General features: G+C 51.2%; 1 protein-coding gene across 1 annotated transcript in view; it reads right to left on the reverse strand.

Annotated features, from left to right (window-relative positions):
* SPOP (speckle type BTB/POZ protein) overlaps positions 1-20,604 on the reverse strand; it is a 32,007-nt gene extending 11,403 nt beyond the window's left edge. The window contains exons 1-5 of the mRNA XM_071577471.1: positions 20,354-20,604; positions 4,490-4,632; positions 2,619-2,740; positions 542-693; positions 326-453 (exon numbers count right to left, since the gene is read on the reverse strand). Of these exons, the coding sequence (XP_071433572.1) occupies positions 326-453; positions 542-693; positions 2,619-2,740; positions 4,490-4,567 (480 nt within the window). The 5' untranslated portion in view covers positions 4,568-4,632; positions 20,354-20,604. The remainder of the gene's footprint in view (positions 1-325; positions 454-541; positions 694-2,618; positions 2,741-4,489; positions 4,633-20,353) is intronic.
* Positions 20,605-24,470: the final 3,866 nt, after the last annotated feature.

Here is a 24,470-nt window from a genome sequence, read left to right on the forward strand (position 1 = left end):
CAAGTGAGCTCCAAATTAAGGAGTACAAACAGATGGATGGCAACACTAAACCAGAAGTGAAATGATAATCAAACCTGCCTAATTCCTATCATCATCCTAGGTAAAAGACAAACACAAAGTAGGCAAAAAGAAATGGAAGTGAAGTGGGATGAATCACAGGGAGAAAAAGCCACCAGGCACACACACAAATAAAACCTGAGTGTCATATAAACAGCCAGCATTGCTCTGGCACCTCTGACTCCTTAAAAGCAATGATGAAAAATAAGGTCACATCTGCCCTTTGCTAATGGAAGTGCTGCTCTTTCAGCTGCACAGGCAGACTTACCTCACAGAAGAGAGTGAGTTTGTCATCTGGAAGAAGTCCATTGGCTTCATCCAGCAGAAAGTCTCTCCTAATGAATTTCTTGAATCCCCAGTCCTTGCCTTGCACGAATCGATACGCTCGCTGGCTCTCTGCAGGACAGAACCAGCTTCAGACCCAGCCCAGGGCTTTGATCAGCCACCAAAAGCCACCCCAGAACACACACAGAGCTCTACAAACCCATGGCTTTTGTCTCCTCTCCTTTGGCATTGAGGATGGAGAACTTGAACTTGGCTCGGACCTCGCTCTTGGGGCAGCTGACGAGCAGCAGGTACAGGGACAGGTAGTCCTTGCTCTCCTCATCCAGCCCTTTGGGGTTCACACGGAGACACCTGCGGGACACACAGCAACAGGTCAGAGGCAGCTCCAAGGGAAGGGCATGGCAGGGTTTGATAATTTCTGTGTGTAACTGCCCTGTTTAGCAACCCTGAGATCAGCTCAGGGGGTTAAAACTTGGCTGTAATAACACCAAGGTCATGGGTTCAATCCCTGTGTGGGCCACTGACCTGAGTTGGACTCGATGATCCTTGTGGGTCCCTCCCAACTCAGAACAGTCTGGGATTCTGTGAATGGGTTGGGAGGAACCTTAAAGCTCATCCAGTGCCACCCCCTGCCATGGACAGGGACAGCTCAGTTGGTTAAAACTTGGCTGTAATGATGCCAAGGTCATGGGTTCAATCCCTGTGTGGGCCATTGACTTGAGAGTTGGACTCAATGATCCTTGTGGGTCCTTCCTAACTCAGAATAGTCTGGGATTCTGTGAATGGGTTGGGAGGAACCTCCAGTGCCACCCCCTGCCATGGATAGGGACACCTCAGTTGGTTAAAACTTGGCTGTAATAACCCCAAGGTCATGGGTTCAATCCCTGTGTGGGTCATTGACTTGAGAGTTGGACTCGATGATCCTTGTGGGTCCTTTCCAGCTCAGAATGGTCTGGGATTCTGTGAAACTGGCCCCCCATGAAATAACAGAGGGGAGCTGTGCTGCAGCTGCTTCTCCACACAGATCAAAATATCCAGGCAGAAATGTGGGCAGCCAAAAATCCACAGGGAAAAGTGTGGTTGGAATTAGTGAAAAGCAACCCTGGGTGTCAACTTTCATAAAAGGAAAGTGAAAGAAATAAGAGAATGGGGGCAATGGGTTTGAGGAAGTGCAACAAATGCTGAGAGATGGCAGATAAAATCCCACAGGAAGCAACTGAAAGGAAAAAAGGGATTTCTAGAAGGCTGGTTGTTATAAAAAACATAATAGCAGGGCAAAAGGGAAAACTACTCCTGTGTGAGGAAAAGCAGTTAGTGCAGGAAGAGGCCACTCATAAGCACTTCCATGACCTGGAACTTGACACAGAATCTAACAAAGCACAAACTAGGCCAGGTGATGAACAGCTCCCACACTCAGGGAGCACAATCCTGGCAGATCCAGATGTTCCAGCCAGGGCTGAGCAGCAAAGGTTATAAAGGTGAGAGATTTAATCACAAGAGCAGGCCTAGGAAAGCACAGCTCTGCCACCCAAAGGATGGGAACACACATTGTATCACACACACACACAGGGCTGTTCCTCCCCAGTCTACACTGAGGAGGGTTGAAGAAAAATTCTAAGGCATTTAAAAGCAGCCACAGGTGTTAAAATAAGGAATGAGGTGTCTCTGGATGTGCTGGGTCCAACTGGACTCGCAGCAGACACACGTTCTGAGCAAAGTCCACTCGGAGTTACTGGAAATGACTTGAGAACTCAGGGGAGAAAAGAAAGGTCTGAAAGGAAAAGGCCAAAATGAATGTCATCTTGAAAAGAAACAGCAACTCCTGGGCAGGAGGAGTTACAGGACATTGTTAATTCCCTCATCTCTTCTCTCCACAGTCACAAAGAGCTGCCATAAAGAGAAAGGCAATTCACAGCAGAAGCTTAAACTGCAGGATTTAAAGTGCAGGAAAATTAACTTTTTTTTTGAGTGCAGGAAAAATTAACTTTTTAACAACATGGGGTATTAGGGGCTGAAACTGGGAAGAGGAAGCAGAGCTGGAATACACTGGCTGTGCACCCTCTCTGCCTCATAGGGACTTGTTAAGAAAAATGTTTTTTAGGTAAATGTTGCTTTGTGAGGTCTCTGTGCTGAAGCTACAGGGCTTTACACTGCACACCCAGGGCTGTAAGAACCCCTGGGCAGTGCAGGGACAGTTTTATGTATTTCCTCTTGCCACAGAAGCCCAAATTCCAGAGCTGCACAGACAGGGGGCACCTCTCTGCTCTGTGTCTCACCATTTCAGCTTGTCGTTGGCTCCAGATGAGAACGTCGAGCTCTTGATGACCTCACCCATCTCCTCCCGGCAGAAACTGAAGTTGTTGATGGTCCACATGTAGGAGAACTTCACCACTTTGATCTAAAGAGAGAGAGTAAAAGGAGCTTTAGCGTCATTCTCATCCACCTCACCCATCCTAAAGGCAAAACACAAAAACCTGCAAATCTGAGAGAGCAACCTGGGTGATAAAACAGCCCCTGGGCACAGGAGATGCTGGGAATGGCTGCAGTGGGCACTGCCTGCTCCAGCTGCTGCCCTGCCTCCCCCAGGGATCTGCCACCGGGCACAGGGAACAGCTGGATGTTGCCATGGTGGCAGCTGGAGTGTGTGACTGCCCTGGGTGTGTAACTGGAGTGTGTGACTGCCCTGGGTGTGTGTGACTGCCCTGGGTGTGTAACTGGAGTGTGTGACTGCCCTGGGTGTGTGACTGGAGTGTGTGACTGCCCTGGGTGTGTGACTGGAGTGTGTGACTGCCCTGGGTGTGTGACTGGAGTGTGTGACTGGAGTGTGTGACTGGAGTGTGTGACTGCCCTGGGTGTGTGACTGGAGTGTGTGACTGGAGTGTGTGACTGCCCTGGGTGTGTGACTGGAGTGTGTGACTGCCCTGGGTGTGTGACTGCCCTGGGTGTGTGACTGCCCTGGGCGTGTGACTGCCCTGGGTGTGTGACTGGAGTGTGTGACTGCCCTGGGTGTGTGACTGGAGTGTGTGACTGCCCTGGGTGTGTGACTGGAGTGTGTGACTGCCCTGGGTGTGTGACTGGAGTGTGTGACTGCCCTGGGTGTGTGACTGGAGTGTGTGACTGCCCTGGGTGTGTGACTGGAGTGTGTGACTGCCCTGGGTGTGTGACTGGAGTGTGTGACTGCCCTGGGTGTGTGACTGGAGTGTGAGACTGCCCTGGGTGTGTGACTGGAGTGTGTAACTGTCCTGGGTGTGACTGCTCTGTGTGTGTAACTGCCCCGGGTGTGTGACTGGAGTGTGAGACTGCCCTGTGTAACTGCTGTGTGTAACTGGAGTGTGTAACTGTCCTGGGTGTGACTGCTCTGTGTGTGTAACTGCCCCGGGTGTGTGACTGGAGTGTGAGACTGCCCCGTGTGTAACTGTCACTCCAAAGCAGGACACTCAGCCAGGGTGACACCTCTGAAACTCCAGACTCTGAGCTTCCTCTGAATCAATCCCTTCCCACAGGCTCCAAACTCATTCAGTCAGAACACCTGGGGACAGGTGTGCACTTACCTGGGTGTAGCACCAGCCCCACTATACAGGTGTGCACTCACTCACCTGGGTGTAGCACCAGCCCCAATACAGGCGTGCACTCACCTGGGTGTAGCACCAGCTCTCTGCCACAGGTGTGCACTCACTCACCTGGGTGTAGCACCAGCCCCAATACAGGCGTGCACTCACCTGGGTGTAGCACCAGCTCTCTGCCACAGGTGTGCACTCACTCACCTGGGTGTAGCACCAGCCCCAGCACAGGTGTGCACTCACCTGGGTGTAGCACCAGCCCCACTATACAGGTGTGCACTCACTCACCTGGGTGTAGCACCAGCCCCACTATACAGGTGTGCACTCACCTGGGTGTAGCACCAGCCCCACTATACAGGTGTGCACTCACTCACCTGGGTGTAGCACCAGCTCTCTGCCACAGGTGTGCACTCACTCACCTGGGTGTAGCACCAGCCCCACTATACAGGTGTGCACTCACTCACCTGGGTGTAGCACCAGCCCCAGCACAGGTGTGCACTCACCTGGGTGTAGCACCAGCTCTCTGCCACAGGTGTGCACTCACTCACCTGGGTGTAGCACCAGCCCCAGCACAGGTGTGCACTCACCTGGGTGTAGCACCAGCTCTCTGCCACAGGCCCACTCGACATCTCTGCCGGCGGAGGGGGACTCGGCACCCTTGACATCGCCAGTTTGAAGACTGAACAGTATCTCACAACTCAGCAGAAGAATCTGAGGATTGATCCTCACCCTGCGGGTCCACAAAAAGAGAAAAACCCCATCAAGACTAAGCACAAATTAAAACCCAGCTCGAGGAGCACTGATAAGTCTCATGGCAGGAGTTCAAGCCCCAACATCCTCCCTGCCCTGTAAGCACCTCAGGGGATGGAGTCCCACCAAATCCTTCCCTGTTTGCCGAGGAGGGGATGCAGCACCTCCACTCACCCCCCAATAGGAACAAGCTCAGGAGATAATTTCCTTTAAAGACTCCAAGGTTCCCACAGGAGATTCTCCACTTAACTCGGGATTTACTGCTTTACCCTGAGGGCACCATTTCAACTCACTCCTTATGTTCATTTTAAGGGTTTCGGAGATCAGACAAATGAAGTTCTTAATATGACAAAGCTACAGGTGCAACGTGCAACCCAAACTGAAAAGCAAAACAAACACTCCTGAGTTCAAGCAGCTCCAGAAACAGCAACAGAGGAATTCCCTATGGCTTAAACCTCCTCTGATGCCTTACTAATATTAGGGAAGGTGTTGGTGATCCTTTCTCTACTCCAGACTGAATTCCTTTGGCCAGAGGGAATTCTCATTGTTTTATATCCTAGTGAGGTTCCCAATCCCCAAGCACCAATCAAAGTGCCACCTGCAGAGAACACCCAGGGTGAGAAGCACAGGAAATGAACACAGAGACTCCAAGTCACCTGAAGGGAGGGTTTGAAACAAAACAGAATAAATAACCCAAGCTCTGCCTTCTGAGTCCTGATCCCTAAGGCAGATACAGGAACCATCTTCAAAGATGAGGCTGGAAATGTGGATTCACGACTTGGGCAGAGACAAAAGCCCCACATGGCTGAGTTCAGCCCTCTGCTAAATGTTTACTGTTTTCCAGGGGGTTTCCCTGCCCTCCCCTTCCTGCTCACACACCACGGGAATTCCATCATTGCTGCTTCTGCCCTCAGAAGGGCAGAGAAAGGGGTGAGTGGAGTCCATAAAACTGGATCACCTCATTCCAACCTCCTGCCACAGGGGTTGGGTCTATTCCCATCAGGCTGGAAAGGCATTGGAGAAACCTGGAAGGTTGGAATAGATGGACCTTAAGGTCCTTCCAAGCCAAACCATTCCATGAACATACAGAGAATCCTAGAATGGATTGGTTGGAAAAGAACTGCGAGATCATCAAGTCCAACCCTTGATCCAACCCCACTGTGATCACCAGCCCAGGGCACAGAGTGATCTCCAGTGACCCAGGGCTGATGATCACAGTAGGGTTGGATCAAGATGTGGTGGATTCTCACTCAGTGCCACATCCATTGAATCATAGAATGGATTGGGTTGGAAAAGCCCTCTGAGATCATCAAGTCCAACCCTTGATCCAACTCCAGTCCCTTTACCAGTTCATGGCACTCAGTGCCACGGCCAAGCTCAGCTGAAAATCCTCCAGGGATGGGGAATCCACCCCCTCTCTGGGCAGCCCATTCCAATCCCTGAGCACTCTCTCTGCAAAGAATTTTTTTCTGCTCTCCAACTTCAATTTCCCCTGGCAGAGCTTGAGCCCATCGTGCCCCCTTGTCCTATTGCTGCGTGCCTGGGAGAAGAGACCAACCCCCACCTGGCCAGAACTTCCCTTCAGGCAGTTCCAGACAGTGCTGAGGTCACCTCTGAGCCTCCTCTTCTCCAGGCTGAACACCCCCAGCTCCCTCAGCCTCTCCCCACAGCACTTGTGCTCCAGTCCCTTCTCCAGCCTCATTGCTCTTCTCAGCTGGGTTGGAAGAGACCTCTGAGATCACCAAGTCCAACCCTTGATCCAATCCCACTGTGATCACTCTGGCACTCTGTGCCCTGGGCTGGTGATCACAGTGGGGTTGGATCAAGATGTGGTGGATTCTCAGTGCCTCATCCATTGAATCCTAAAATGGATTGGGTTGGAAAAGCCCTCCGAGATCATCCAGTCCAACCCTTGGTCCAACTCCAGCCCCTTTACCAGATCATGGCACTCAGTGCCACGGCCAAGCTCAGTTGAAAACATGCCCATAATTCCCCCCCGGGTGCCACAAACAGAGCTGGGAGTGCCCAACCCCAGTGGCAGGGCAGGATTTAGGCCCAGGCTCCAGCTGCAGCCCAGCAAGGCTCACTCAGCCTCCTCCTCCTGGCTCTGGACACCACTTTGGAGCTCTGTGCACCTCAAGAAATCCTGGGAATCCTGGGCCACAGGCTAAAAAAAGAGAGGGTTTTGTTTCAGGCTTAATTTCCTTTTACAAAGGTCAGGTGAGCCCGTGCAAACACTGCAAAAGAGATGGTGACTATCAGAAATAAGGATTTAACCCTGCAGAGGTGCACATTGAATTCCAAGGGAATTTATTTCCTGCAGCAAAGCTCAGGGACAAACAAGTGACTCAGATCAGAAGTGCAGACAAACCAGCCCTGATGGAAACCTCAGTGCTCTCACATTAAAGTGCTTTACAAACTGCTTGTGTGTGCAGTTTGGAAAAAAAAAGTTTTAAAATGTTGGGGTTTAAAATGCTGATTTTTAAAATCATTTTAAAAAGGAAGGGACATCCATATACAACTTGTTGAGGTTTTACTGCATTAATCTTAAGATAACCATAATTCCTCTGAAGAAACTGGGATGTACAACTTTGTGCCACTCCAATGAAGCCAAAATTAGCAAACAGCTTTTAAGTGGTTATATCTGATGGCTCTTCCATGGGCAGCTCAGTCTTGTCTCCAAGGACATCATCCCTTCACTGTCCCCAGGCACATTTAGGGGACTGATAAAATCTGAATCCCAGGACAAGCAGCAGAAGCCACTTCCTTGTCCTCCTCTGCAGGCCTGGGGAGGTTTTTGTGCCCTTCCCAGTCCATGGGCAGGACAGTCCAAGCTTTTCCCTCCCCTCAGAGCTCCCCCTGCACCCCACCCAGGCTCTTACGTTGTTCATAGCTATTTTAAATCGTTATTATTTGTCCTGATGTGTTTTATAGCACGGCAGGAACTGCTGGGACACGAAATTCCTGAGAGGAGGAGTCAGAGCCAGGGAAAGGATGAAGGTTTTCACCTCCTCACCACAACCTGTCTGCAACAAGATGCTCAACTGATGCAAAGCAGAGGAAAGCACAAGGAATAAATAAATAAAACACAAGAGTGAGATGCAAAATTAGACTCTGTTGTTGGTGGTGTTAAAATTGCAGCTTCAGTGATTTTATTTTTTAAATAACCCTTTTACTGGCAGCACTGAGGTGTTCTGGTTTCTGCTAAAATCCTTCCTTCTGCAGAGGGAGAAATGATGCAAGTTTTATTTAGGAAGCATTAGAGGGATGAAGAAAAAAAGCAAAAATAACTTAAAGTAACTTTTAAATTCTGGGAAGCACCACTCTGGTCCCTCCATCTCCCCAAATGAAGGTGTGAATTCAGCCTCAAGCCACAACAACCTCCTTGCCTTCTCCCTCCCAGGGAGTTTGGGCCCAGCCCATTCCAGAGGGACTCCCTAAAGCTCTGGGTTTCCACAGAAAGGTGTTGAGCAGCAATAACCAATTTTCTAAGAGAAGATTCCCAGGAAAACTGGAAGCAATTCCACTTCCAGGGATACTGGAGCCATTAAGCATCTCTACACTTGAGCTGTTTAACACTAAAGGTAATTCTGCAGTTCAAAGACTCCAGAGGGTCCTTCTTGAAGGCAAATTTAGTGGCAACACGTCCCTTTATGGCAGGAAAACAGGGATTGAAGAGGAGAAACCAAGTCCTTGTGTTATTCAACTTATTCATCAAACCTGTGGAACACCCTGAGATGCTGAAGGTTCTTCTGGAGGGCAGAAGTTAATCCCAAATTCCCACAGCAAACTCCACAAGGCTCTTGCCATCAATCACATAAATGGGGAAGGAAATGGATAATGATGTGATGCAAAAATCGAGGTTTTAACAGCAGGATTTTAAGGTGCACCTGAACATCAGCTCCATCTTATACATGCAAAGGAGTTTTAGGAGGTTTCTGTGGTCTAAAGGCAAAGAAAAATATCTGAGCTTGACAGATAGAGGACTATTTAACATCCTCTGAGTAACTGTCACTTTTATATCCTCTCTCCTTCCCTCCCAGATGGTCTGGACAAGCAGGAGGGAATACGAGTCCTGACAAAGTGCTGATGGAATTGCTGCATATCAGCACAGCACCCATTGTGGCTCAAAAACGGCCCAAAGGGTCCCCATTTTAAAGATTTTTCTATTATTTGGAAAGCACTTTGAGGCTGGTTTGTCAGAGCTTTCTGCAGATGGTTTATGAGCCAGTTAAAAAGAGCTGCTGAACCCCAACACAGCTCTGCAGCTCGGGCAGGCAATCAAATACCTGTCATGGAGCACCATCAGGATGGGAATAAACAGGGAATATCCATCACTGCCTCTTGCCAAAATCCCCTGTGCAATCTCTGCCACCAGCAGGGCCCCCTCCCGGGGTTTATTTGCTCATGGACACTCAATATTCCCGCAGTTGTCACTTCCTGGCACCTCTGAACGGGGAGGGAACAGGAAAGCGCTGCGGGCAGAGGGTTTAGGGAAATACTCGTGAATAATTCAGAGATCTTTGTGGCCAGGAGAAGCAGGGACAGGCTTGGGTGTAAAGAAATATCAAGATACAGGAGACAGGGGCCTACTGTGAGCTCACAAACAGCACTGGGGAGCACAGAATGACAGAATGGATTGGGTTGGAAAAGACCTCCGAGATCATCAAGTCCAACCCTTGATCCAACCCCAGGGCTGGTGATCACAGTGGGGTTGGATCAAGACATGGTGGATTCTCACTCAGTGCCACATCCATAGAATCACAGAATCATAGAATGGATTGGGTTGGAAAAGACCTCCCAGATCATCGAGTCCAACCCTTGGTCCAACTCCAGTCCCTTTACCAGATCATGGCACTCAGTGCCACGGCCAAGCTCAGCTGAAAAACCTCCAGGGATGGGGAATCCACCCCCTCTCTGGGCAGCCCATTCCAATCCCTGAGCACTCTCTCTGCAAAGAATTTTTTTCTAATATCCAACCTAAACCTCCCCTGGCAGACTTAAGGCCATGCCCTCTTGTCTTACTGACAGTTGTATGGAAGAAGAGACCAACCCCCACCTGGCTACAACCTCCTGTCAGGGAGTTGTAGAGAGTGATGAGCTCTGCCCTGAGCCTCCTCTTCTCCAGGCTGAACACCCCCAGCTCCCTCAGTCTCTCCCCACAGGGCTTGTGCTCCAGTCCCCTCACCAGCATTATCACAGAATCACAGAATGGATTGGGTTGGAAAAGCCCTCCCAGATCATCAAGTCCAACCCTTGGTCCAACTCCAGCCCCTTTACCAGATCATGGCACTCAGTGCCACGGCCAAGCTCAGCTGAAAACCCTCCAGGGATGGGGAATCCACCCCCTCTCTGGGCAGCCCATTCCAATCCCTGAGCACTCTCTCTGCAAAGAATTTCTTTCTCATCTCCAACTTCAATTTCCCCTGGCAGAGCTCGTGCCTCCTTGTCCTGTTGCTGATATATAAATAACAACCACAGTATCTGATACGGTTACAGTTAGACCAGAGTAACTCTCACCCCATTCACAGCCACTTCCACATGGAGACATTTTATCCAAGGACCAGGACAGCCCTTCCTGAAGGACAGGAAATGTCCCCTTGGCACCTTGTCCTCCTCATTATCTCCTGACTCTTCACAGCTCAGCCTGCTGTTGGAATCAACAGAGAGAGCAGAGACTCGACCTGAGCGATGTGGGGAATATCAACTCAACAAATAAGCCCAGAAGACACCTCAAAATGACCAGACTTTCCTGAAGTCTCGTTTTCTACTTCTCAAGACAAACCAACTCCCTTTAAAGAAACCAACAGATCCCAGCAGAAATTTCCAAGTATATTCATACTCCAGGAAGTTTTATTCAGCAAAAGATAAGTTGGAGAAGTCTGTAGAGGAAGTAAATTTTTAATTAAGTGTTTCAAAAACTGAGTGGCTGCTCCTTGGACCAGGAAGGCATCAAAGACTACCCAAGAAGAGCACAAAGCACAGAGAGGAGCAGCGAGACAAAGATAATTGGAGCAATAAAACAAGGGCATGAGATATGGAAGCACAGGAAAAGCCCATTATCTTCCTGCTTTCTTCAAAGCCTTGGGAAGGACAATGGGAGGTGTGGATTTATAAGGAAAAGGATGAAAAAGGGGGAGAAAGGGCAAGTCAGCCCAGAGGGCAAAGTGGGATGTGGTGCTGTCTGAGAGATGGGCTGATTGCAATGGGATGGAGTTCACCAAGGCCAAGTGCAGGTCCTGCCCTTTGGCCACCCCAAGCCCTGCAGCGCTCCAGGCTGGGCACAGAGTGGCTGGAGAGCAGCCAGGCAGAGGGACCTGGGGGGACTGAGGGACAGGAAGCTCAACAGGAGCCACCAGTGTGCCCAGGTGGCCAAGAAGGCCAATGGGATCCTGGCCTGGATCCAAACTAGCATGGCCAGCAGGCCCAGGCCAGTGACCCTTCCCCTGGACTCTGCCTTGGGGAGGCCACACCTTGAGTGTTGTGTTCAGTTCTGGGCCCCTCAGTTGAGGAAAGAGATTGAGGGGCTGGAGCGGGGCCAGAGAAGAGCAACGAGGCTGGAGAAGGGACTGGATGTGGCTCTGAGTGTCCTCTGAAACACCTCCAGGGACAGAGAATCCACCATGTCTTGATCCAACCCCACTGTGATCACCAGCCCAGGGCACTCTGTGCCCTGGGCTGGTGATCACAGTGGGGTTGGATCAAGGGTTGGACTTGCTGATCTCAGAGGTCTTTTCCAACCCAATCAATTCTATGAATCAAAGGAATGGGGTTTATATTTAATGTACACACTAAACAGGGCACCAGCCACTCTTCCTGCCTGGAATTCCACGGCACGTGGAGCATTCCCAGTCCCTCCAGGCCTGCAGGAAACGCGCTCTGGGTGAAAGGCAGGTGAAAGTCGGGCCCGGGGAGCTCAGAGGTTACACCGAGGGGCCTAATCATTAACAGGGCGGTGTGGAACAGAGAGCAGAGGGAGCAAACAACCTGCACCCAGAAAAAACAGACCTCAGGTTAGACATTAACACCCAGGGGAGGTGGAAGGGACCGACCCAAAGCCAAGCCTTGGAGGGAAACCTGGATTAGAAAAGTGAAAGGCTGGAGACAAAGAACTGCGAACGATCCTACAACAAAAGTCAATCAACACTTGGAAAAAACCACCTCTAAAGGAGTGGCACGAACGGGATTCACAGACTGAGCTGCCCCCGAGTTGGAGGGAGGGATAATTTACACGGAAACTGGTTGTGAATGAAGCCTGAACAGCTCCCAAAACCTTCTGTGCCCTTAAATCCTCCCAAAAGCTCCTCCTTGACCTGCACAGGAAGTGCTGAGCTGGAAATGACACACGGGGTTCATTTGCCGAAGAGAACAGACTGGAAAATCCACAGCATCAGAGCTGAGGGATAAAAGGAATGAACTGGCACGCAGGGAAATGCCAGGGCAAAGCACCTGTGGCTTCTCGCCGGGGAGGGTGGAACAGGGATAACCTGATTGCCTTAAAATCCCGAGGAAATGAGCACTCCCCGTGCCTGTCTCTAGTTCAGAAAACTCATTACCGAGTTGAAACCTCCAGAAGTGCCTTTTTTTTATTCTTTCTGGAGATGTGAGATCATGAAAAATTAGAGGAGTTACTCAGAAAAATCATCTTGCACACAGATAATAAAATAGAGTTATCCCCAAGGCACTCTGAGGATTGGCAGCACCAGAACTCAGTAATCAAAACCCCACTTGGAGAAATATTCTGACATTAAGTGTTTCTTCTCCACTCTTGGAATGTTTTTCATTTTAATTCCCAAGTTATAAAACAGGGGGGAAAAAAAACCAAAGCAAAGCCTTGGCAACCTACAAATGCATAATTTGTAAGGACTTGTTAAGGAGGGAGAGGATTGTCAGTGGAGGAGCAGCACTGAGGGGAGAATTGCAGGTTCCACATGGATGTTGGAGGAACTCCTCATTCTTCAGCCTGATCCTTCCAAGTGTCACCAGATAAAACAGCTCAAACCAAACCAAGGAAAGAGAGAGAGGAAGTTTGTGGTAAGAGGCAGCCAAGAGTTCCCTGAATAACCTCCTGCTTTTCTAAACAACCCCCCCTGCAAAGTTCTGCTCTTCAGCTTTTATTTCTGAATTCTGCCCCTGCCAATGTTTGAACAGAAAACTGAACCCCCTTTAACCAAATCCAACAGAAAACTCCCCAAAGTGTATTGGAATTACACCAATAAATACCCAAAGTAATGGAACTCTTCAAAGCAAGCAAGACTTGACTCTTATTTTTGAGTTGCCTTTGAGTCATCACTCCAAATTTCACCATGTTTGTCTCTTCCTTAACTCTTCTACTCCACTTAATCCTTTGAGGTGCTTAAGGCTTAAACCTTCAGAACTGTTTCTCTCCACAAGTTAATCTTCCTCATAATTTTTTAATACAGATCATCAGCATGTTAACAAGAAATAAATCTCTTACTCTGGTTTTTTTTCCCAAAAAAAATTATTCTTTTCACCTCTTTTCCCTCCTGGCAATCAATTGTTGTTAATTTTACTCCTCTCAGAAGGTAAAATGTTATTTAAAGTCACCAGCTCAGGCCTTACAGAAACCACCAGCCTGGCAGAGATCTGTGTTCAATAAGAAACCTGATCTCATCCTGCAAAAGGAAGGTTTGTTATTGCCCCTGAACTCTTTTATTTCAGCTTCTCCCTCGCAGGCAAATCATAAAAAGGGTTTTACAGCCTCAGTTTCTGCTTGCAGGGTAAATGTTGCCTGTCACTTGTCAAGCAGCTCTGCTGCCATTTTAGCAATTTTTTTACAAGTCAAACATTGGCACTTCCACAGTCATATTTCAAATTAAAATAAAGCCAAGAAAACTCCTCTTTGCCAACAAACCTCCCCATGCTGGGCAGACCTGGGAGTGTTTTCCTGTTGTCACCTGGGAGCCCTCACTGAGCCTTTTGTTGTCATCTTGGAGTCCTCACTGAACCTTTTCCTGTTGTCACCTGGGAGCCCTCACTGAGCCTTCTCCTGGTGTCACCTGGGAGCCCTCACTGAGCCTTCTCCTGGTGTCACCTGGGAGCCCTCACTGAGCCTTCTCCTGGTGTCACCTGGGAGCCCTCACTGAGCCTTCTCCTGGTGTCACCTGGGAGCCCTCACTGAGCCTTCTCCTGGTGTCACCTGGGAGCCCTCACTGAGCCTTCTCCTGGTGTCACCTGGGAGCCCTCACTGAGCCTTCTCCTGGTGTCACCTGGGAGCCCTCACTGAGCCTTCTCCTGGTGTCACCTGGGAGCCCTCACTGAGCCTTCTCCTGGTGTCACCTGGGAGCCCTCACTGAGCCTTCTCCTGTTGTCACTTGGGAGCCCTCACTGAGCCTTCTCCTGTTGTCACCTGGGAGCCCTATTGAGCCTTTTCCTGTTGTCACCTGGGAGCCCTCACTGAGCCTTTTGTTGTCACCTGGGAGCCCTCACTGAGCATTTTCCTGTTGTCACTTGGGAGCCCTCACTGAGCCTTCTCCTGTTGTCACCTGGGAGCCCTCACTGAGCCTTTTGTTGTCATCTTGGAGCCCTCACTGAGCCTTTTCCTGTTGTCACTTGGGAGCCCTCACTGAGCCTTCTGGTGTCACCTTGGAGCCCTCACTGAACCTTTTCCTGTTGTCACCTGGGAGCCCTCACTGAGCCTTCTGGTGTCACCTTGGAGCCCTCACTGAGTCTTCTGGTGTCACCTTGGAGCCCTCACTGAGTCTTCTGGTGTCACCTTGGAGCCCTCACTGAGCCTTCTCCTGGTGTCACCTGGGAGCCCTCACTGACCCTTCTGTTGTCACTTGGGAGCCCTCACTGAGCCTTCTGGTGTCATCTTGGAGTCCTCACTGACCCTTTTCCTGTTGTCAACTGGGAGCTCTCACTGACCCTTTTCCTGGTGTCACCTGGGGTTGGGATTTCTAAGAGTTCACCCAAACAGAAACACAGTTCTTGTCATTATGATGAATCTGGAAAAAATTCTTTGCAGAGAGAGTGCTCAGGCTTTGGAATGGGCTGCCCAGAGAGGGGGTGGATTCCCCATCCCTGGAGGTTTCTCAGCTGAGCTTGGCCATGGCACTGAGTGCCATGATCTGGTAAAGGGACTGGAGTTGGACCAAGGGTTGGACTTGATGATCTCAGAGGGCTTTTCCAACCCAATCCATTCTATGATTCTGTGATTCTATGGATGTGGCACTGAGTGAGAATCCACCATGTCTTGATCCAACCCCACTGTGATCACCAGCCCAGGGCACTGAGTGCCCTGGGCTGGTGATCACAGTGGGGTTGGATCAAGGGTTGGACTTGCTGATCTTGGAGGTCTTTTCCAACCCAATCCATTCTCTGATTTTAGGGACAGTTCCTTGGGATCTCAGAGCTCTGCAGGGCACAACGTGGTGATTTCCAGCCCCCCTGCCCAGTGTCAGAGCATGAAGAGCCACGAGCTGACAGGAAATCCTGAGTAATTTCTCTCTCTCTCAAAAGCACCAGAGAAATTCCACTCCCTGAATTTCCTCCAGTGCCCACAAGTGTTTCTAAGAAATTCAACAAATGTGGTTTTTTTCAGCACAACTTGCTGAGGTTGAACAGTTCCATGAAAAAGGGGAGGAAATGAAGGCACTGACAAATCTCCCCCTCCTGAACCACCATCAGAGTTGTTTATACAATTATGATCTATGATTTATTGAATTTCTGTAGCAATGTGGGCAGAAGAGTAATTAAAGTCACAATTAACACCCCCCTCATACTCCTAAATGATTTCTCCATCTGATCAAGCCCCACAAACAAACTTTGACCTGTTCAGCTCTAAATCCTGCAAGTTTTTCTCAACCATTTCCTCTGCCCAGGCAATTTCTCTCAAGTTCTTGTCACAGCCCTAACAAAGATATTCACATTTATACTCATTTTTGAGATAGTTTATTGGTAAATTCAGCAACTCAGGCTTGATGGAAAGGAGTTAAAAACCCTGGACAACTAAGAGCAAATAATTTTGTGAGTCTCTAAAAGTACCACTCAAGTTTCAAACATGTTCTGTTTGAGGTGAAGGAAGATAAATTTCCATTTTTAGCACATCAGCTCAGCCTGGGCAGTTGATGCTGCTCTGATGCCACTGGCACGTGGGATGTCACACCTGACACGGGTCCAGCTGTGCCTCTGTCCAGCCAAAGGGAGCCCTGGCAGCTCCTAAGGAAAAGTTGGGATCCAATTCCTCAAACTTCCTCAGGATTCCTCAGCAAATTCAGGGTCCACTGTCCAGCTACACCCTGAAAGTCCACACATGACCCAGCACAAAGTGTTTCTGAACACGTGAACAATTTAAATGATTAAAGTCTTAAACATTGCACTGAATCTTCAGCAACAACTTCACTGAACTGACAAGATTATTAAGTAATATTTGCAAATGAACATCCTGACTGCTCTGCACAAGGGCATTCCTTCCTGCTGGAAAAGTCTCTCTATTATCAGGAGCTGGATCAATATTTAAAAGCACCAGCACTGCTGTTTATGAGCCACAGTCTGAGTGTTCCACCAGGTTAAAATGCACAAGAGAAATTCAGTGTTTGGAGCTAAAGCCATTTTTAAAGTCCACAGTCACAAAACAGAACCTGTTCAGTAAGATCTCTAATAGTGGTTAAAAAAAGCTGAGCTGAGACCTCACCATGAAAACTTGAATACCTGAAGGGAAGTTCTGGCCAGGTGGGGGTTGGTCTCTTCTCCCAGGCACTCAGCAATAGGACAAGGGGGCACGATGGGCTCAAGCTCTGCCAGGGGAAATTGAAGTTGGAGATCAGAAAGAAATTCTTTGCAGAGAGAGTGCTCAGGGATTGGAATGGGCTGCCCAGAGAGGGGGTGGATTCCCAATCCCTGGAGGTTTTTCAGCTGAGCTTGGCCGTGGCACTGAGTGCCATGATCTGGTAAAGGGACTGGAGTTGGACCAAGGGTTGGACTTGATGATCTGGGAAGGCTTTTCCAACCCAATCCATTCTAGGAGTCAATGGATGTGGCACTGAGTGAGAATCCACCACATCTTGATCCAACCCCACTGTGATCACCAGCCCAGGGCACTCTGTGCCCTGGGCTGGTGATCACAGTGGGGTTGGATCAAAGGTTGGACTTGATGATCTCAGAGGGCTTTTCCAACCCAATCCATTCTATGATTCTCTGATAATGCTGGTGAGGGGACTGGAGCACAAGCCCTGTGAGAAGAGACTGAGGGAGCTGGGGGTGTTCAGCCTGGAGAAGAGGAGGCTCAGGGCAGAGCTCATCACTCTCTACAACTCCCTGACAGGAGGTTGTAGCCAGGTGGGGGTTGGTCTCTTCTCCCATACAACTGTCAGTAAGACAAGAGGACATGGCCTTAAGCTCTGCCAGGGGAAATTGAAGTTGGAGATCAGAAAGAAATTCTTTGCAGAGAGAGTGCTCAGGCATTGGAATGGGCTGCCCAGAGAGGGGGTGGATTCCCCATCCCTGGAGGTTTTTCAGCTGAGCTTGGCCATGGCACTGAGTGCCATGATCTGGTAAAGGGAGTGGAGTTGGACCAAGGGTTGGATTTGATGATCTCAGAGGGCTTTTCCAACCCAATCCATTCTATGATTCTATGGATGTGGCACTGAGTGAGAATCCACCATGTCTTGATCCACCATGTCTTGATCCAACCCTACTGTGATCACCAGCCCAGGACACTGAGTGCCCTGGGCTGGTGATCACAGTGGGGTTGGATCAAGGGTTGGACTTGATGATCTCGGAGGTCTTTTCCAACCCAATCCATTCTATGATTTTCTCTACAAGTCACCAGGATCCTGCTGTATCCATGGCCAAAACAGCACCTTTCAGCTGTGAAGTAGGTGTTGGGATGTTTAATCCCTCCCATAAGCCTGACTTTGGAAACTCTACACATGTCTAAACATCTGGCAGCCTCGGGGCTGTGCCCACTGCCCTGGGGAGCCTGGTCAGTGCCCACCACCCTCTGGGGGCAGAGCCTTTCCCTGAGATCCCACCTGACCCTGCCCTGGCACAGCTCCAGCCCTTCCCTGGGTGCTGTCCCTGCTCACACAGAGCAGAGATGGAGCTGCCCCTTCAGGAGGAGCTGCAGACCCCAAAGGTCTCCCCTCAGTCTCCTCTTCTCCAGCTGAACAAACTCTGTGGAGGGTGAAATCCCTTCCCCATCCTGCCAGTCCAGCTGGATTTGGGATCCCTTGGGAAGGAAGGATGGGAGGAGGAAGCTCCCCAAGAGTCACACCCTGTGCCCCAGAGGGTCATCCAAACCCTCCTGGAGCTCTGGCAGCCTTGGGGCTGTGCCCACTGTCCTGGGGAGCCTGGTCAGTGCCCACCACCCTCTGGGGGTCCCTTTCCCTGAGATTCAACCCAACCCCTCAGCACAATCTGAGATCCCAGAACATGCTGAGTTGGAAGAACCCAGAAAGATCATCCAGTCCCACCCCAGGCCCTGCACAGACACCCCAACAATCCCACCCTGTCCCTCAGAGTGTTGTCCTGAAGTTCTGGCAGCCTTGGGGCTGTGCCCACTGCCCTGGGGAGCCTGGGCAGTGCCCACCACCCTCTGGGGGAAGGACCTTTCCCTGAGATCCCACCTGTCCCTGCCCTGGCACAGCTCCAGCCCTTCCCTGGGTGCTGTCCCTGCTCACAGAGAGGTCAGTGCCTCCTGATCAACTCCTTCCTTCAAAATAACCAGTAAAGATTCACTTGATACCATGAAAACAGACCCTCTGACACATTCACAGAACCAGTTTCTGACCACCAGCAGTTTCTTTACTACAAACACTTCAATCTCCCAACAGTTTCCTGCCCCATCAGGTGTTTCCAGACTTGGAGACACGTTTTATTTAAGGTGTCTCAAGCACAGGGCAGTTCCCAGCAGCAGTTTATTGACAGAGACTCAAGAAGCAACACTCAATAAAAGGGTTTGGGTTGGTTTCTGGTGGTTATTTTCAGCTTTTTTTTAAACATGTTTTTGTTGTATTTCCTCCCTGCACCGAGGAGAAAACACCAGCAGTTGGAGGTTGGGGGAATCAGCAAGATCTTACATAATCCTCCAACCGTGCAGAAAATTGAGCCAAAGCTGAGAGGAGAGAAGGAATTTGACCAAATTACAGCAGATATTTCCAAGTGTGGAAGTACAAACGCAATCAATAAAACAGCAACAGCTCCAGAGGTGTCTTTCCCAGAAATAACACCTGGGAAGGGACAGAGCTGAGGATTCCAAGTTTTTTACAGGTCCAAGGGAGGGCCCAGCAAACCCCACAGGGCAAACACTGAGCACAAGGAGCGGCAAGAGCAGAGCTGGGAAGTCCCTCTCTGGTTTGGCATCCAGAAAAATCCCACTGGGAAACAAACTCTCAGTCTGTTCCTAACCCAGAGATTAACCCTGAAACTCCCCCCACAGCTGAGAGAAGAGTCTGAGGAATTGATTGTTTTTAACATTTATCAGCTCTGATCAACCCAGAGGTGTTGCCAGGACCGGAACCTGCAGCATCAGGTTGTAACATCAACACACAGGAAATAAAGTGGGTTTTTAGCACTTCACCGTGGTCTGTCACACCAACACCTCTCCCACTTCAACCCCTCCCTGTTTGCCCAAATCCTGGAGGTTTTGGAGGAGAAAACAGCTCTGTGGCAGCAGGAACTCCACTCCAACTGTCAGATCTGGGAGCAGTTTCCCTCTGACAGGCACAGTTTTGTGTTACTGTCCCCTGCTGATGCAGGGACAGGGTGACACCCTCAGTGCACTTCTTGATCTCAATCCCACCCATCACAAAGTACCAAAAACAGGGGGGGAAAAAATCGACTTTTTCTCCAGGTCACAACAAAACAAGTGACATAATGAAACCAAATAATTCTGGGCAGCTGGTGAGAAAATGTCACTGAAAAAGAAGTCACTTGTACCCTTTATTTAAGTAATTTTGGAGGTTTCTTTATAGTCAAAGAGTTCTATTTATAAAGCATAAATAAGTTTAATTCTTCAGACTTTCACAACAAGCTACCCCAGACACAACCACCCAGAACTCCAAAGGGAAAAGGAGCAAATCACAGGAAAGTGTTTATTTTCCTTATGTCAGGACAACAACCAGAAACACCAACGTTGGGTCACAGAAAACCAACAAGTACCATCACACCCCATAGACTTCTCCCCCTCCATAAACTGCTGCCAGAACAAGCCGATCCCATTTCCAGACAGCCTGGAAAACACTCCAGGAGCACCATTTCACCTTTATAACACCATTTCACCTTTATAACACCATTTCACCTTTATAACCCCGCCAGTCGAGCCCGGCCCTGCGCTCCGCGCCCCCCTCAGTGTCACCCTCGGCCAGGAAGGGGCTCCTTTGCCCTCCCACACCGCAGGATGATGCACCATTTCCCCGCAGCCCCACGGCAGGCCCGGCCCAGGCCCAGGCCCGGTCGCAGCGCCATTCCCAGCGCTCCCTCCCTGGGGAATGTGCGAGGCCACAACCTGTCACCCCACCCCGGGGATGCTGCTCCTGCTCCGGCTCCTGCTCCTGCTCCCCCCGGCCCCGCCGCCGCTCCTCCCGCAGCCCCGCGGCCCAGCAGCCCCTCTGCCCCGGCCCGGGGGTCTCCAGCCATCCCCTCTCCCGGTTTTCCCCCAACTTTTCCCCACCGTCCCCCCTTTCCCTCAGGCCCTGCGTCCCCCCCCACCCCCCCAACTCCTTCCCCTCCGCTCTCACCTGGCGGCGCTGGGAGCGGCCCCGCCGCCGCTGCGGCGCTGCTGGGGGGGCGGGAGGGGCTGCGGGAGCGGTGCCGGGGCAGGAGGGATGGTGGGGACGGCCCGCGGACCCCGCACAGCCCCCTCAGGAGACCACCAGGGGCAGTGGATCACTATTTGGCAGCATGTCCTCCCCGGCCGGTCCCCGCCGAGCCCCAAGCGCGGATCACTATTGCGCAGGTGCCCGCAGCAGCTCAGCGCGCATGCGCGGGACGGGATGGAAGGAGGGGGGGCGGGATTTGGCGCCGCCTTGCGCTCCGCTCGCGGCTGCGCATGCGCAGTGCGCGCCAGGCGCCGCCGGCCCCGCCCACTCCCCCTCCCACAGGGCGCGAGCGCGCGCCCTCCCGTCGCGCGAGACGCCCCGCGCGGGCACGCGCGGCTCCTGCGCATGCGTTGTGAGGGGGATCACTTCGTGGCAGGCCCGGCCTCTCCTCCGTCTCCTTGAATAGATCACTTTGTGGCAGCTGCGCCCTGGCGGCCCCGCCCCTCCCTCGCTCCCAATTGGGATCACTTTGTGGCAGGTCCGGCCCCTCCTCCGTCTCCTTGAATAGATCACTTTGTGGCAGCCGTGCCCTGGCGGCCCCGCCCCTCCCGCGCTGCCAATGGGATCACTTTGTGGCAGGTCCGGCCCCTCCTCCGTCTCCTTGAATAGATCACTTTGTGGCAGCCGTGCCCTGGCGGCCCCGCCCCTCTGTGCTCTGTCATTGGCTCACTTTGTGGCAGGTGCCTTGGTTCCCCTCGCCTTCTGCCTCTCTGTGAATGGATCACTATGTGGCAGGTGCCTTGGTTCCCCCCGCCTTCTGTCTCTCTATGAATGGATCACTATGTGGCAGGTGCCTTGGTTCCCCTCGCCTTCTGCCTCTCTATGAATGGATCACTATGTGGCAGGTGCCTTGGTTCCCCTCGCCTTCTGCCTCTCTATGAATGGATCACTATGTGGCAGGTGCCTTGGTTCTCCCCACTTTCTACCTCTCTGTGAATGCATCACTTTGTGGCAAGTGCTTTGGGGCACTCCCCCCGTGCCTTCTTGAATGGTTCACTTTGTGGCAGGCCCGGCCTCTCCTCCGTCTCCCTGAATGGGTCACTTTGTGGCAGCCGTGCCCTGGCGGCCCCGCCCCTCCCTCGCTCCCAATTGGGAATCACTTTGTGGCAGGTCCCGCCTCTCCTGCGCCTCAGCTAAGAGATCACTTTGTGGCAGGTGCCTTGGGGCTCCCTCCCCATGTCTCTGTGAAGGGATCACTTTTTGGCAGGTGCCTTGGGGCTCCCCCCCCATGTCTCTGTTAATAGATCACTTTGTGGCAGGTGCCTTGGGGCGCCTGCCCTCAGTCCCTCTGTTATTGGCTCACTTTTTGGCAGGTGCCTTGGGGCTCCCCCCCCCATGTCTCTGTTAATGGCTCACTTTTTGGCAGGTGCCTTGGGGCTCCCCCCCCCCCCCCCCCATGTCTCTGTTAATGGATCACTTTGTGGCAGGTGCTTTGGGGCTCCCCCCCATGTCTCTGTTAATGGATCACTTTGTGGCAGGTGCCTTGGCCCCCCCCCCCCATGTCTCTGTTAATGGATCACTTTGTGGCAGGTGCCTTGGGGCTCCCCCCCATGTCTCTGTTAATGGATCACTTTGTGGCAGGTGCCTTGGGGCTCCCCCCCATGTCTCTGTTAATGGATCACTTTGTGGCAGGTGCCTTGGGGCTTCCCCCCCCCCTCAGTTCCTCTGTCATTGGCTCACTTTGTGGCAGGTGCCTTGGGGTGCCTCCTCCTGCACCTCCATGGATGGATCACTTTGTGGCAAGTGCCCTGGGGCACTCCCCCTGTGCCTCCATGGATGGATCACTTTGTGGCAAATGCCCTGGGGCCCTCCCCCTGTGCCTCCATGGATGGATCACTTTGTGGCAGGAGCTCCATGAGGGAGTGCCCGACCCAGGGAATGGCGTGTGTCACGTCCCTGCCTTCAAGGTTCCGTCAGGGAGTGCCTGTGTGAGGGAATGGTGGGAGCCATCAACTTTTCCCTCATGGCTCCGTGAGGGGGTGTCTACCTGAGGGGATGGTGGAAGCCACTGCCCCTTCCCTCATGGCTCTGTGAGGAAATGCCTGGCCAAGGGAATGGCTCCAAGAGGGAATGGCTCCAAGAGGGAATGCCTGTCCAAGGGAATGGCTCCAAGAGGGAATGGCTCCATGAGGGAATGGCTCTATGTGGGAATGGCTCCATGAGGGAATATCTCTATGAGGGAATGGCTCCATAAGGGAATAGCTCCATGAGGGAATATCTCTGTGAGGGAATGGCTCCATGAGGGAATGGCTCCATAAGGGAATGGCTCCATGAGGGAATGGCTCCATGAGGGAATGGCTCCATAAGGGAATAGCTCCATGAGGGAATATCTCTGTGAGGGAATGGCTCTATGAGGGAATGTCTCCATGAGGGAATGCCTGTCCAAGGAAATGGCTCCATGAGGGAAGAGCTCCATGAGGGAAGAGCTCCATGAGGGAATGGCTCCATGAGGGAATGCCTGTCCAAGGGAATGGCTCCATGAGGGAATGCCTGTCCAAGGGAATGGCTCCATGAGGGAATGGCTCCATAAGGGAATGGCTCTATGAGGGAATGGCTCTATGAGGAAATTCCTGCCCCAGTTCCAGTGAAGGATCTCTGGCCTGAGGGAATGTCACCCATTAAGCACAGTATTTATTGTCACTTTTGGAGGAAAGGATCCCACTCCAAACACACCCTGTGCCTGCCAGAGAGAGAGGGAACCAAACGCTCCAGAGGGACCTTCTGGCACCTGCAGGAGGCTGAGGAGGAAACAGGGCAGGAGAGGAGAAACAAAGGTACAAACAAAGGTACAGATTTCAATTCCACCTGAGATATTTGTGCATCACCACCACAGATGAGAGAGAGAGGCTTTGTCCTGCCTGTGGGAGGGTCCCAAGGTCTGGCTGAATAAAGCCCTGGGGCACTTTGTCACCTTTCCCAGGTGTTCTGTGTCCCTTCCAACCCAAACCACCCCCTGACCCCTCAATCTCATCTCTGTGTGGGTCTTCTCCTCTAATTTGTAAAGGCTCTCAACACTGAAGCAAAATTTGCATCATTAGTAGTCCTTAATTACTTAAACCTTTGTGGGGAAGCTCATCCTTTCTCTCCTCTCTCAGTCTGGGAGTGAATTAACCCATTTCACCCCACAGCCCCTGATACCTGAATTACCACAACACCCTCCCAGCTTCATTTAACAGAAAAATGCAGAATATTTCCATCTTCTCCCTCACTCCCTCAGCTGGAAATGCTGTTGCTCACAGCACCATGGGCTGCCACCCTCATCCACTGCCAATCCCCACCACGGCCTGGGTTATTCCCAATTTTCTGAGCCGTCCTGGGTTTTCCTGGCAAGTGTCTCATCCAAGTCGTGACCAATCCTTGGATGCTGCTCCGTTCTCTGGTCCCCCCAAGTGGTGACAGAGCAGCAGGTGATGCTGCATTGTGAGGAAGGGATGCCATAAAAGTGCCTCTCCTGAGCTGCAGGATTGGCATTCAACATTCCTGCTCTGGCCACGCATTTCTCCTGGAAACTTGTTTTTGTAGCCTCTCCATCACCCTGGGGTTTACATTCCTGCACGAGCTGTGGGGTTTTAGTGTTGTGTTTATCCTCTTAGAGCTGAAGTACCAAAGGAAATTACAGCCCTGGTTTTAGAGACAGCAACAAAGAGATTCCCCCTCCCCTCTCCATTCAAGCAGTTTCCAGGTGGAATAAACAGAAATTCTGCTTTAATTCAGCATTGCCAAGTGTCACTTAGAGGGAGGTCAACTTCTTTTGGAGTTTGTGACGTTCTCCTGATCAAAATTCTCTTGTTCCCAGGAAGCAGCAAATTAAATTGGGTACCTGTGAAAATGAGGATGGAGTTTCACCCCTCCTACGTATGTAAAAGTTATTTAGGGTCAGTTCTGTCCCTCTTGGTGGCAGATAAAAGAGAAATATTGTCATTTCCTCTGCCTGTGTTGATACAATTCTGTAATAAATAAATGACTGGACAGTTCCAGGTGCTTGAACCTTGAAATTTTGGGTGGGGATGAGCTGATGGTGCAAGTGGGAGCACTG

The sequence above is a fragment of the Pithys albifrons genome, chromosome 25 (assembly GCF_047495875.1).
Source record: "Pithys albifrons albifrons isolate INPA30051 chromosome 25, PitAlb_v1, whole genome shotgun sequence".
In the NCBI taxonomy this organism is placed as follows: Eukaryota; Metazoa; Chordata; class Aves; order Passeriformes; family Thamnophilidae; genus Pithys; species Pithys albifrons.